The sequence below is a fragment of the Leucopleurus acutus genome (genome assembly GCF_964270905.1).
Source record: "Leucopleurus acutus genome assembly, chromosome: 8".
Classification (NCBI taxonomy): domain Eukaryota; kingdom Metazoa; phylum Chordata; class Mammalia; order Artiodactyla; family Delphinidae; genus Leucopleurus; species Leucopleurus acutus.
In genome coordinates, this window is record NC_139151.1 from 56,904,109 (window position 1) to 56,918,815 (window position 14,707).

General features: G+C 53.3%; 1 protein-coding gene across 1 annotated transcript in view; it reads left to right on the plus strand.

The window, feature by feature from the left end:
• The window catches only part of GDPD5 (glycerophosphodiester phosphodiesterase domain containing 5), a gene marked incomplete at its 3' end in the record, with an annotated part of 54,636 nt that overhangs the window by 26,487 nt on the left and 13,442 nt on the right, over positions 1-14,707 (plus strand). The window contains exons 4-8 of the mRNA XM_082845819.1: positions 2,688-2,781; positions 3,399-3,458; positions 12,823-12,921; positions 13,229-13,322; positions 13,697-13,842. Coding sequence (XP_082701945.1) covers positions 2,688-2,781; positions 3,399-3,458; positions 12,823-12,921; positions 13,229-13,322; positions 13,697-13,842 — 493 coding nt within the window. The remainder of the gene's footprint in view (positions 1-2,687; positions 2,782-3,398; positions 3,459-12,822; positions 12,922-13,228; positions 13,323-13,696; positions 13,843-14,707) is intronic.

The following is a 14,707-nucleotide window of genomic DNA, read 5'->3' on the forward strand; positions in this document are numbered from 1 at the left end:
CATAAGTGTGAGTCCTCAGTAACTGACCTCATCAGGTCTTCTTGAGGATGAAATAAGATGATGGACATGGGAGGGCTCCAAGCTCACCTAAACCTGAGGGCTGCTTCCTGCGAGGTGGCCATTATGTTAGCATTTAGGATTTCTGGACTCGGGGCTTCTGAAGGGCTGTGGTTCTAGGATTTTGTGATGGTCCTAAGATGCGGTTCACGGAGCCTGAGCATCCACTCCCCTCTGCATGGCACTAGGCTGTGCTTCTGTTACCAATGAGCTCAATAAAGGACCGGCTGCCGTCCCGCCGCAGCCCAGCAAGATGAGCCGGAGCCCCAGCCGAGTCCCAGAGATGACCCCTGGCCTTTATTAAATGCCATAAATCAGTTATTCATCCTTCAGGTATCCAAAGCACAGGCACTGCTGTGGGCAAATGGGAACATTCTCTGCTGGCCCTCGACTGTAGACCCTGGACACTTCTGCTGAACTGCAGGTGTGCTGCCCAGGTGATGGTCTACCCCCAACATGTACAGAAGGAGAAGCTAAGGCCCAGAGAGGGGTAGGACTCACCCAGGGCCACACAACCATTTGGTGCCAAATACACATACTGGGGACAGTCGAGGAGACTGAGGCTCAGAGAGGTTAAATAGCCTTTCCAACGTCACACAGCAGTCAGATCTGGGACAGGGGCTTGAACCTTCATGACTGTATCATGCTGTCCACAGAGCTACCCCACTCTGCAGAGAGTGAGCTCCCTGTCACTGGGCAGCTCAAGCAGAGGACGGATGCCTGCCCTGTCGAAGAGGCTGCAGAGGGAAGGGCTGCCTGGGGCTTAGGGATGGCCTGAGGACCTGCAGCTCCTTCACCCTGTCACCTCAGTTTCTTGGAGTCGGTGCTGGGATTCAGGAGCCCCTGGCCTGGTCCTCAGGGTCTAGAGAGTCTCCGGGGATAGCTCATGAAGCAAGGTGAGTGAGACCGAGGTGGTCAGGGCTAGACAGGGAAAGCCAGGAAGGGACCATCTGGGCTGTTGCCGTCCAGTGGGGGCTCCCTGCCAAAAGGGAGAGACAAGTGGAGCCAGAACACTTTGCAGGAGTAGTCGCCAGGCCCGGGGCCTGCCCTTCTTTGGGCCTCAGTTTCCCCAACAGATTTTCCACTGGGATCTGAGGGTGAGGGCCAGGGGAGGGCAGATGCCCCATAGTGTCCTCCTGGTGTCCCCTCCCAGCCCCCTGCCCAGGCCCAAGATGGCAGCAAGCCTGAAGCTGCCTGGCGCCGGCTCAGTTTCTCTGATGACGTGTGCCAGTTGCTGCCTTCTCTGAGCCTCAGTTTCCCCAATTGTACAGGGAGGATATGGGTGGTTCAGTCTTCCTGGAGAGCAACTAAGCAGCATCTATCAGGAACCTTAAAAAGTTCATTCCCTTTGGCCCTGTAATCCTATTTGTAGGAGTCTATCCTGAGGAAATAATTAATAATACAGAAAGGTATGTGCAAAAAAAAAAAAAACTGTGTTAATTTATGATAGTGAATAATTGGAAACTATTAATTGTCGTTAGTAGGAAGTTGGCTTCATGTGGTACATTATTAATTCCATAGGAGACCACGTGACTATTAAAAAACTCACATTTCCTCAGGATTTTAGTGACTTCAGTAAATGCTTGTGTTAATTAGAAGCAGAGAATTGAGTACTTACCATGTTCCTCCCCTCACTTCATCCTCAGGAAACACTATGAAGGGCACTTTGTTATCCCCATCCTGTAGGTGAGGAAACTAAGGCTCAGGGAAGTCAGGTATTACATTTTATCAATCCTAAGACCTCATCTTTTCACATGTTAACATTGAAATTGAGATGAATGTCACAATCAATGGCATCTTAGATTCAGGGGAGCCTGTCACCTCCACAGAGTCCTGCAAGCCAGGGGATTTGAATCTGCGTGTGCCTCCCTCCAACGCCTGAACTCTGACTGCTGTGCTGTACGCAGCGGGGTCCTGGCTTTGCTGTTTACACAAATATATAAGCGGGGTTGGGGGGCGGGGCTTCCCTGGTGGCGCAGTGGTGAAGAATCCGCCTGCCAATGCAGGGGACACGCGTTCGAGCCCTGGTCCAAGAAGATCCCACATGCCACGGAGCAACTAAGCCCGTGCGCCACAACTACTGAGCCTGCGCTCTAGAGCCCGCGAGCCACAACTACTGAGCCTGCGTGCCACAGCTACTGAAGCCCGTGTGCCTAGAGCCCGTGCTCTGCAACAAGAGAAGCCACCGCAATGAGAAGCCCACACACCACAATGAAGAGTAGCCCCCGCTCGCCGCAACTAGAGAAAGCCTGCGTGCGGCAACGAAGACCCAATGCAGCCATAAATAAATAAATAAATAAACAAACATTTATAAAATAGCAGCCTTCTTAAAAATATATATATATATATATATATATATGTAAGCAGAGGGGGGAGCCCGCTGGAGGGAGTCAGCAAAGTTTCGGTGATGGTTACTTCTGTGCAGTAGAATCAAGGGGAACTGTCTTCTTGTTTATGCTTCTTGGCATGCCCAGGTGTCCCCCATGAGCCAGCCAGAGGCTGACCTATGACCAGGGAGACAATGACCTCCTCACTGAGCGGGCCACGTGAGAGCTGAGAGCTGGCCGGCCCGAGGGAGCGTCCTGGCTCCCTGGCGGAGGTGTGACCCTTGCCCCTTCTCCTCCTGGCAGGTACCTCTACAACCGCACGGGCTACTGGAGCGACTGGTCCGTGCCCATCCTCATGACCACAGCAGCCGCCTTCACTTACGTCGCAGGCCTCCAGGTACGTGGGGCTGTCTCAGCGGGCAGGTGGCCCTGAGCCCAGGGGAAGGGAGACCTGGCCTGCGCTGGGCTGACGGAGGGGCCCACCCTGGTCTGAGGAGGGCAGCTGGCTTTTCTCCTGGCTGCTGGGGCTTGGTTCCTTCAAGCAGGGAGGTCCTCTCGCTTTGCCCCCTCCTGGCATGTTCTCCCCCGCCCCCGTGGAGCATCCCGCTGTTAGGCCCCACTGCAGACTTCCTCTTCCAGGAACTCCCTCAGACTCAGGTTAGTCCCCAGGCTGGACTGGGGCATCCTGGGGGACAAGGCTGAAGTCTGCTTCAGAATCCTGGAGGCTGGAACTCCCAAAACATTAATTAGGCAGTCCAAGTGAAGCAGGGCCCAGTGACGTCTTGAGGGAAAAATCCTAGAGGAGAAGGAACCTGGAGGCCTGGAATAATCTGGGAGGAGGCCAGGCTTGGGCTGGGTTGGGCAGGGCTGGGCATTCCCATCGCCTTCAGGGAGGTTTGCTGACTGGCTGAGTCGGGCCCAGAGAGCAGTGGGGAGCAGGGTGTCTGGGGAACTGGCAGAAACCTTCAGGTCACACCTGGTGCCTGACTCTAGCCCTGTGGGCCCCCTGTTCAGGTCCTGGCACTATGTCACATTGCCGTGGGGCAGCAGATGAACCTGCACTGGCTGCACAAGGTAAGGGCTGCCTCCTTGGGGGTCTAGGGAGGAGCGGGGAGGCTGGAGGCCGCAGCAGCAGAGGAAGAACCCGGACACATCTTCCCTCTCCTGCATCGTGATTATAATTGTTCTAGTAGCTAACTCTGAGAACTCACTGTGTGCCCAGCACTGTTCTCGCGGTCTAGACTGTATTAACTCATTTAACTCTCACAGCAGCCCTGTGACGTTAGGTACTGTTATGATCCCATTTTGCAGTTGGGAAAACTGAGGTACAAAGAGGTTAAGTAACTCACCCAAGGTCTCCCACTTAATAGGTGGAGGGTCCAGGATCTTAGCTCTGCAGCCGTGCACTCAGCCAGCACAGGCCACAGCTCCGGCCCTCTGGCTGGCTCTGCCTTCAGTCTCACCCTCTCCTCCTCTTCAGTGAGCTCATTTTAAAACTCTGATCCAGTGATATTTCTCCCAATTTAAAGCCCTTCCCACCACTTCCATTGCTCCCAGGGTGATCCAAACTCCCCCACCCGGCATTAAGGCTCTGCGTGACTTGGCCCCAGCTGAGGTCTCCCAGCTGCTCTCATGGGACTGTCACCCTCAGCTTCTGCCACATGAGACATCTCAGGCCCTCCCGGCATGTCTGCCTCTTCTCTGCTTTACCCCTTCACTCCTTCCTTTCTCTCTCTTTTGGACCCTTCCTTGGTTCTCCTCCCCACCTACACAAGACTTCTCAGGCTCCCCCAGCACCCTCAGGCTCCCCTGCCACAGTCCTGACATCTCATTGTCCATTTCCATCTGGCTCCCTGACCCCAGCCCTGCCTGATCTGGGAGCTCCGTGCAGGCCAGAACTGACTCTCCATCTCCATGTCCCTGGTGCCCCACGCAGGACTGGACCCAAAGCAAAGAGGCTTCATACGTTCCAGAGCCTTGGCTCTCTTGCTTACTGTTGGTGGCACGCATGGCGCTGAATACATGTGGCTGATGCCTGCTCTTTCTGAGGGCCTAGCGGGCGCAGGGGTGGCACAGAGCTGACCAAGAGAGAGCCTCTCCCTCCCAGGAACACCTGGGCCTTGGAGGAAAGGACGGGCCACCTTTTTTCCTAGAGCCTGACTCAGAGTGAGCATGCCATTTAGGAAGGGGCAGAAATGTCTAGAAATAACCACGAGCCCATGAGATGGGTCCAGAGTGACTCTGAGGAGAGGCGCTCACTTCCAGCTAGAAAGATACGAAGCAGGAACCGGAAGAAGGACGTGGTGAGCTCCAGTTGGGCTTTGTGGAGCGGGAGGTGCCTGTGGGCCTCCAGGGGGGCCTCTGAGATCTGGAACTGAGGAGTTAGATCCGGGGAACTGAAATCTTGGAGGGATGAAGAAGAGTGAGCCACGGGACTTCCCTGGTGGTTCAGTGGGTAAGAATCCGCCTGCCAATGCATGTGACACAGGTTCGATCCCTGGTCCGGGAAGATCCCACATGCCACGGAGCAACTAAGCCCGTGCACCACAACCACTGAGCCTGCGCTCTAGAGCCCGCGAGCCACAACTACTGAGCCCGCGAGCCACAACTACTGAAGCCCACGTGCCTAGAGCCCATGCACCGCAATGAAGAGTAGCCCCCACTCGCCAGAGAAAGCCCGCACACAGCAACAAAGACCCAACACAGCCAAAAAAAAAGCAGTGAGCTGCCTCTGGTCCCCTCCCACCTTCCTCCTGCTTCTCACTCTTTCCTAAGATCTCCTCTGGGCTTCTGAAGTCCCCTCTGTGAGGGACTTTCTTCTCCCAGCTACAAAGCTGACACTTTGAAAGAACTGCACCCGCTGGCACCCCAGGTGGGGCCGGCGCACACCGCAGCCACCTCCTCCAGGGCACGCCTGGCTCTCAGCAGGCCAGGGCGCACCTGCTTGATCCCAGCGGAGAGGCGTCTGGAGGCCCGAGCTAGCCAGGGCAGCAGATCAGTGCACGGAGTCTTCTCCTGAGGGAAGGGGGCTCAGGTTGCTTCATCTGCACTGGTGCCAGCTCCCAGGGTGCCAGTCCTGTCTCCCTCTCCCCTCTGATCCCTCCCAAGAGATGTCAGCACGAGGAAGGTCCTTCCTGGCGGAGATGGACCCACTGCATCTGGAGGGAAGGAGTTCCCTGGGGCTCAGTATTCAAACAGGGGCTGGAAATTCTACCCTTCTGTTTCCAAGATTCTATCATTTGATTCTAAGATTTTTATTTTTTTTTTGCAGTACGTGGGCCTCTCACTGTTGTGGCCTCTCCCGCCGCGGAGCACAGGCTCCAGACGCGCAGGTTCAGCGGTCATGGCTCACGGGCCTAGCAGCTTCGCGGCATGTGGGATCTTCCCAGACCAGGGCATGAACCTGCGTCCCCTGCATCGGCAGGCAGACTCCCAACCACTGCACCACCAGGGAAGCCCGATTCTAAGATTTTAAGAAATTCTTATTCTTTTTTTTTTTTTAAGAAATTCTTATTCTTTTTGGTTTTGTTTTAACCGACTTTTGACCATTAATACATTGACATGGTTCAAAATTACAAAGGTACAAAGAAGTACAAAATGTAAATCTCCTATTATCTTTCCAGAAATATTTTAAGTACATACAAATGTGTGTGTATGTGTGTGTGTGTATATATATACGCACACATTTCCTTCTTCTTTAAACACAAGTAGTAGCCTATTATACCCTCTATTTTGCACCTTAAGAAAAAAATTTGGGGTAGTATTTTTTTTTTTTATTGAAGTATAGTTGAGGTACAATACTATAGAAGTTACAGGTATACAATATAGTGATTCACAATTTTTAAAAATTTATTTATTTTATTTTTATATTTATTTTTGGCTGCATTGGGTCTTCGTTGCTGTGTGCAGGCTTTCTCTAGTTGCCGGGAGCAGGGGCTACTCTTCGTTGCGGTGCGTGGGCTTCTCATGCAGTGTCTTCTCTTGTTGCAGAGCACGGGCTGTAGAGCGCAGGCTCAGTAGTTGTGGCGCATGCATGGGCTTAGTTGCCCCGCGGCATGTGGGATCTTCCCGGCAGGGCTCGAACGCGTGTCCCCTGCATTGGCAGGCGGATTCTTCACCACTGCGCCACCAGGGAAGCCCCTGATTCACAATTTGTGAAGGTTATGCTCCATTTATAGTTACTATAAAATATTGGCTACATTCCCTGTGTTGTACAATGTATCATCATAGCTTATTTTATACATAACAGTTTTATGCATAACAGTTAATCCCCTACTCCCATCATGCCCCTCCCCGTTCTCTCTCCCCACAGAAAATTCTTGGAGCTCCCTCTCCTTCAGTACAATAGGAGCCTTCCCATCGGTGTCCATCCCTTGCTCCTGTCCCACCATCTAATCCCTAGTTCCCTAATCTAGCCAGTCCCCTGTTGCTGGGCCTGATCAACATCCCATTTAACTTTCAGTTCCCTGGCAGCACAGTGTGGCAGTGACCTGTGTGGGGAATCGCTGGGTAACGAGTGTGTACTTTTGTAATTCGGATAGTTCCTGCCAAACTGCCTCCTTGCCAGGTGCCACCAATTCATGCTCCCTCAGTAATGTATGATTGTGCCTATAAAATCACCCTTGCACATAAAGTGTTCAGGGATTTCCTGGCTTTGCCAGTCCCAGTGGGTGAAAATGGTACCTCAGTGTAGTGTTTTCTTTTTTTTTTTTTATAAATTTATTTTATGTATTTTTTAATTTTTGGCTGCGTTGGGTCTTTGTTGCTGTGCACGGGCTTTCTCGAGTTGCGGCAAGTGGGGGCCACTCTTCGTTGCGGTGCGCAGGCCCCTCACTGCTGTGCCTTCTCTTGTTGCGGAGCACGGGCTCTAGGCGCGTGGGCTTTAGTAGTTGTGGCTTGCAGACTCTAGAGCGCAGGCTCAGTAGTTGTGGCTCGTGGGCTCCAGAGCGCAGGCTCAGTAGTTGTGGCCCACGGGCTTAGTTGCTCCGTGGCATGTGGGATCTTCCCGGACCAGGGCGCGAACCCGTGTCCCCTGCATTGGCAGGTGGATTCCCAACCACTGCACCACCAGGGAAGCCCTAGTGTTTTCTTTTCATTAATTTTTATTGGAGCATAGTTGATTTACAGTGTTGTGTTAGTTTCTGCCGTACAGCAGAGTGAATCAGTCATACATATACATATATCCACTCTTTTAGATTCTTTTCCCATATAGGTCATTACAGAGTATTGAGTAGAGTTCCCTGTACTGTACAGTATGTTATTAGTTATCTATTTCATGTATGGTAGTGTGTATATGCCAATCCCATTCTCCCAATTTATCCCTCCCTACCTTCCCCCCTTGGTAACCATAAGTTTGTTTTCTACATCTGTGATGCTATTTTTGTTTTGTAAATAAGTTCATGTGTACCATTTTTTTAGATTCCACACATAAGCGGTATCATATGTCTGGCTTTCTCTTTCTGACTTACTTCACTCAGAGTGACAATCTCCAGGTCCATCCATGTCACTGCAAATGGCAATATTTCATTCTTTTTAATGGCTGAGTAATAGTCCATTGTATATATGTACCACATCTTCTTTATCCATTCATCCGTCAGTGGGCGTTTAGGTTGCTTCCATGTCTTGGCTATTGTAAATAGTGCTGCAATGAACGTTGGGGTGCATGTATCTTTTCAAATTATGGTTTTCTCTGGATATACACCCAGGAGTGGGATTGCTGGATCATATGGTGACTATTTTTAGTTTTTTAAGAGATGTCCATACTGTGTATTTTTTTTTTTGGCTGCGTTGGGTCTCCGTTGCTGCACACAGGCTTTCTCTACTTGTGGTGAGCAGGGGCTACTCTTCGTTGCGGTGTGCGGGCTTCTCATTGCGGTGGCTTCTCTTGTTGCAGAACACGGGCTCTACGCACACGGGCTACAGTAGTTGCAGCATGCGGGCTCAGTAGTTGTAGCTCACGGGCTCTAGAGTGCAGGCTCAGTAGTTGTGGTGCACGGGCTTAGTTGCTCTGCGGCATGTGGGATCTTCCCGGACCAGGGATCGAACCCGTGTCCCCTGCACCGGCAGGCGGATTCCTAACCATTGTGCCACCAGGGAAGTCCCAAACATTCATTCATCCATTCATCTGGCTGCGCCGGGTCTTAGTTGCAGCATGCGGGATCTAGTCCCCTGACCAGGGATCAAATCTGGGCCCCCTGCATTGGGAGCGCAGAGTCTTGACCACTGGACCACGAGGGAAGTCCCTCCATACTGTGTAGGGGTTTTTTTGTTTTTTTTTCTGGTGGTACGCGGGCCTCTCACTGCTGTGGCCTCTCCCGTTGCGGAGCACAGGCTCTGGACGCGCAGGCTCAGCGGCCATGGCTCACGGGCCCAGCCGCTCCGCGGCACGTGGGATCCTCCTGGACCGGGGCATGAACCCACATCCCCTGCATCGGCAGGCGGACTCTCAACCACTGCGCCACCAGGGAAGCCCATACTGTGTAGTTTTAATTTGCATTTCCCTTATGATGAGTTAGGTTCAGCATCTTTCATCTGCTTAAGTCATTGACATTTCCTTTTCTATAAACTGTCTCCTCATATCATTTGCCCTTTTTGCTGTGAGGTTTGCTTTTTGCTTATTAACTTGCAGGAGCTCTTTATAGATTTGGAAAATGAGGCCTTTGGCTGATGAACTGCAAATCATCCTTCCTAGTTGTCATTCATCTTTTGACTTTGCTTGCTGTATTTTTGCCACAGGAATTTTTTTATCCTTAAGGATTTTTTATGCTTAGGGATTCTGTCATCTCTTATGGCTCCTGGGTTTCGTGTCAGAAAAGTCTGTCCCACTCCAAGATTATAAAAAATTTCCCTGTGGTATCATTTGGTAATTATGTTTCTACTTTTTTTAACATTTAACTTTGTTGTCCTTTTGGAAGTTATTTTAGGGTACAATGTGATCTTACTTTGTGCTTTTTAGATGGCTTCTCAGTCCCAGCTCTCTGTTGAGTAATCCGTCCTTTCCACTTTAATTTGAGATGCCACTTTTATCATATACTAAATATTTTTATGTATTTAGATCTGTTTCTAAGCTTTTTATTTACTTTCATTTATCTCTCTGGTCCTATACCAGTACCATACTTAATGCTATATAGTTTTTTTGTTTTTGTTTTTGTTTTTTTTTGCGGTACGTGGGCCTCTCACTGTTGTGGCCTCTCCCGTTGCGGAGCACAGGCTCCGGACGCGCAGGCTCAGCGGCCATGGCTCACGGGCCCAGCCGCTCCGCGGCATGTGGGATCCTCCAGGGCCGGAGCACGAACCCGTGTCCCCTGCATCGGCAGGTGGACTCTCAACCACTGCGCCACCAGGGAAGCCCCAATGCTATATAGTTTTATGCTATGTTTTCATCACAATCTTTATTCTGAGAGTCTCCAGTTCCCCCCGAATCCTGAGGAGGGGAGGGCTGGAGGACAGAGGGCCTCTGGGCAGTGCGGGGAGGGAGCTGTTTGCGGCAGGCTGGGTACTGTGAGTGGATCTGGATGTCCACTTGGGGCCCTTCCCCCTCCTCCCCGGTCCTCCCAAAGCTCCTATTTCCCAGAAACCCCTCCCAGGTGAGCCTCCAGGGAAAGTCCAGGGGTCCAGGACGTGAAGAAGAAGGTGGAAGGGTACTTGGGGGCTTTGAAGTAAATAGGAGGTGGTATCCCTGAGATACCCCCCCTCCTACCCCACCTACCACCCCAGCATCAGTTCAGGTGCCACCGCTGTGAGGGGCTTTGATCACAGCTCCCACCTCCCTAGGCCGTCCCCATCAGCACCCCCAGTGAATCCAGACTTCCTTCCAAACAACAGGCCCAGGCTCCACAGTTCTTCCTGGTGTCTAGCCTCTATCCCTCTAGTTGCAGTTTAGGAAGGCACATTCATCCTGCGTGTCAGGTACGGTGCCACAACCATCATTTGTTGGGTTGCATGTGAGGGGCTTTCCACACTGTATTTCATTTACTGCTTGAAATAATCCTGTTTATTTGATATTATGTCCACTTTAAAAAATTATTCCCCTAACATTTAGTAAGCGCTCATTATTTTGGTGCCAGCCATGGTGCTGAGCATTTCTCTCGCATTTTCTCATTTATCTTTCCAAATCCCTTTCAGGTAGGCGCTCAGTCTCCCAATTTCACAGCTCAGGAAACATGCTTTGAGAAGTTAACCACCCCCATTAGGCACAGTCACCGAGGGATGTGACATAAGTGGGTCCCTGATCCCTGGGCCAATCTGCCACTTAGACCACAGAACCCAGATTCCAGCTACCCCCGCCGACCTGTTGGCAGAGCTGGTTTCCAACTCCTCCGGGTCCCAGCACCCGGGCAAGGCTCACTGAATGAACGGACGTAGCTCCTGTATCCTCCACCCCTCCTGCTGTCGTCACAAACCACAGTGCCTCCAGCACAGAAAACCAGAGACCGCTTTCTCAGAGGCTTCCCCTGGGCCTTCTGGGTGGGATGTATCCTTTCCAGTCAGACTTGAGGAAGGGTGGTAGAGTTGTTGGGAGCCAGCGCGGTTATCGTGGCTTAAGGACACGGCGTGTGTGGGGAAATCCCACAGAACTTGACCACTGCAGGAATGCTGTGGAGCATAAGGTTGCCACTACAGCCACTGCAGGATTCAGAGAGGATAAAATTTTTCATTGCATTAGGATCCTTGGAAATCAGTTTTATTACAAGTATTTCCACTAGCAGTTAAATACTGTAATAAAATGCTCAGAGGTGACCCTTCAGAGATGCTTGCTATGGCCTGGAGGGCAGCAGGGGGCAGGGAGCCTGTGTGTTAGGGTGGGGGGGCTGGGAGGATGCTCAGGGATGGTTAGGACACTCGTGGGCTCCCTCCACTGCAGTGTGACATCCCAGAAAGAGCACGACCTCCGAGACGGGCAGAATGGGGTTTGCTTCTGAATCTGCCCCCCTTCAAAGCTACGTGACCAAGCAAACCCTTAGGCTCTCTGAGCCCCATTTTCCTACGTGTAAAATGAAGATGGTAACATCTCAGCTGGGATTTTACGAGGATAAACGGGAGCAAGCGGAGTGCCTGCCGCAGAGCCAGGCACACTTGGGCCCTCTATGCACCTTCAGGTCTCTCATTCCCGTGTCCTCTGGACCGGCACGTCACAGTCCGTAAGAGCTCCTATCCGTCTCAGCCTTATTACTGCTTCTTATTGGAACATTTGTTTCCAGGCTGATGGGCTGGAACGACAAACCTCCAAAGGCAAACTTAATCCCGGACGGGGATGAATCTTCCCTGCCTGGCAGGGAACGAAGATGGATCAGCCTCTGTCTCTGGCCTGACGAGCTAGAAACTCAATTTAGAGCTTGTTTGGTCGTTAGAGGGCTCTCATGATGCTGCTGCCTCCAGGAGAGACACTGTCAGAAGAAAAAGAAGGCGAGAGCCCTGCTGGCAAAGAGAGCAGCTGGGAGCAGGCGGTAGGAAGTCAGGAGGGCCGGATGTGGCGGTCTTGGCAGGCGCCTATGGAGAGAGGGGCTGCGGAAGGCTTCGGGGTAGAGGTGTGAGCTGAGTTTTACGAGGCAGGCCTGGCGGTGTGGAGAGGTTGGGCAGAGTGAGATCCAGGGCCCAAGGCAGGGACCCTGGGGGGCTGAGTAACCAGAAACCAGGCATTACTTAGTTTGGGGGAGCGTCTTATGTTACATGACACACTTCAGATCCCATCTGTCCCCAGAGCTTTCCGTCCCATGAAGGTTCCATCTGGTGTTTCGTCAGAGCTGTACTCCTCACTTCCTCTGGGAGGGCAGCTCCCATAACACATTAGAGGCTGGAAGCTAGGAGGCAGAGGCTGAGAGCAGGCCTTGGCAACGGGGCGTGTGGGGCAGACCCCTGCCTCACCTCTGCTCGCTGTAGCCTGAAGGCCAGGCTGGGTGTCAGCCTCCTGTGGGGGGCCTGGCTCCTCAGCCTGCTGCCCTGCAACCTGGGCAGGTCCCCCTGTGCCCCATCTCCTGGGGAGCCTTGGTCTCCTCACCTGTCACGCTGGATGAAAGGTGGCTGGGCAAGGGCTGGGACGGGACCTGCTGGGCTCAGGGAGGCCCCCCATTTGCCGAGTGTATTCCCTCCTCACACCCTGAGCCCTGGGGCCATGCCCCACCTTAGCCCAGCTCCAGCCCACCTGTCTTCTCTCCACCCTCCCTTCTATTTCTCCCGCGGTCCCTTCACTGGGTCCACCTGCCTTCTCCTGCCTCTGCTCCTCTCACTGTCCTCTGCACGGCTGCCTCTGGCTTTCTTCCAGTGCCTGCCTCTGCCCTGCTTTGTCCGTCTCTCTTGTACTCTCTACTCTCCCCTTTCCGCCTCTCAGCCTCTCGCTCCGTCTCTCTACCTTTGCGCTCCCTCTCAGACACACTGGGGACCCTTGGGCCGATGGGGCTCTGACACTGCCCTGACCCTCTGGTGGCTCTTCCCCTTCCAGATGGGGCTGGTGGCCATCCTGGTGGCTACGGTGGTGGCCATGTCAGCTGTGGCCCAACTGTGGGAGGACGAGTGGGAGGTGCTGCTTATCTCCCTGCAGGTGAGTGGGGGTGGGGACGGGGTGGCTGCTTCCCCGGGACCCTCAAAACAAGACAGTGCCTTTATGGTCACTCCCGTTTCTCTAGATCAAGGTCCAGAGGAAGTAGGGAGGGGTCCACACCACATAGCAACTCAGAGGCGGGGAGGGTGCTACAATCCGGGGTACCTGGACTCCCAGTTTCCTCCACTGAAAAATGGAGACACTTTCCTGCCCCGTGGATAGAGACAGGCCGCAAGGACGTTGGTAACCAGAGGGTCTGGGCACAGCTGGGAGCCAGCAGTCTCTCTTGTCCCTTCCTGCACACAAGGGCACAGCGCCATTCCTGCACATGGGGGCCCTGGTCGCCATCACTGCGCTCTCCTGGATCGTGGCAGGACAGTTTGCCCGCGCAGAGCGATCCTGTAAGTATGACTGGGCAGGACCTACCCTCTGTGTGCTCCACGTACCAAGGCCAGCTTGTCCTGCCCCCGCCTGGACATTACCTAGGTAGCCTGGGGATATGGCGCGGCCCTTGCTCTCAGTGTGGGGAGTCCCGGTTCACAGTCCCGGCCTGCAGGTTCCACAGAGGTTGCAGCCTCGGCCTTGCGTGTTTCTTCCTGTGTGTCTCTACATGTGTGTGTGACTTAGAGGCCAGGTTCACCTTCCTAGCAAGAATGGGGGATCCTCTTGGTGCAGGGTCCCCTCAAAGCATCTGGGTTCTGACAAGTAGAGGGAGGAGGGATCCAGCACATCCTGCCAAGCTGCCCGGGGCTCATGGTCGGGCCCATGTCTGCAGCCTCCCAGATGGCCATTCTTGGTACCTTCTTCACCGTGGTGTTTGCCCTCTACCTGGCCCCTCTCACCATCTCCTCTCCCTGCATCATGGAGAAAAAGGACCTGGGCCCCAAACCTGCCCTCATCGGCCACCGCGGGGCCCCCATGGTGAGTGCCACTTGTGGGCCCTAAAGACTGGGGTGAGGGGTGGGTGGAGCTGCCATTGCAGAGGGGAGACAGGCAATAAACCTAAAACCTATCTCCTTGTAGGGAGGAGCTTGCAGGGAAATGTATATAATACACGTAATGTAATAATAGCCACAAGTTTTAGCCCTTTTTGGTGGTGGTGGTGTTGGGGGGTGGGCGTGGGAGGGGTTTAATGGAAAGGGTTGGTGAAAAGGCTGGAGAGTTTCAATGGCATCAAGTCCTGAAGAGCCCGAAGGCATCTGGTTTGAAAGATTTCACTTTCATCCTGAGGGCCCTGGAGAGATGCAGGAGGGTTTTAGGCCAGGCCCAGGTACTGCCAGGTTGTAGGTTAGGAAGGCCCAGGAGAGAGAGAGATGCTGGGTGTGGGGAGGGGAGCAGGGCCCAGGGGCTGGGATAAAGCAGCAGAAAAACCCTCCAGGCTGTACAGGCAAGAGAGCTGGGTGCAGCTCCAAGCCCACTGCTAAAGGAAAACATTTGCACCGGGTGGGACGGAGAGTGGAAGGAGTCAGAGTCAGCACCTGCTCCTTCTCTCCACCCCTGTGACCCCGCAGTAGGCCCTCGCCTCGAGGGAGTATGCACCAGAGCCAGGCTTCCAGGCCCCGTGGCAGCTGTGGGAGGCAGGGCCTATTCTATCTCCTCTGTGCCTAGTTTGCTCATCTTGTCCCCTGGGATGATGGGAGTGTCTGCACCGTATGGCCACAGGAAGCAAGAGTTAGCATGTGTGATGTGCCCAGATATGAGTCTGGCTCACAGAAAGTAAGAGTTATGCTTTCCTGTTACCTCGGGCAAGCCCTCCTGCTTCTCTAGACTGGGTTTCCTGACCTAC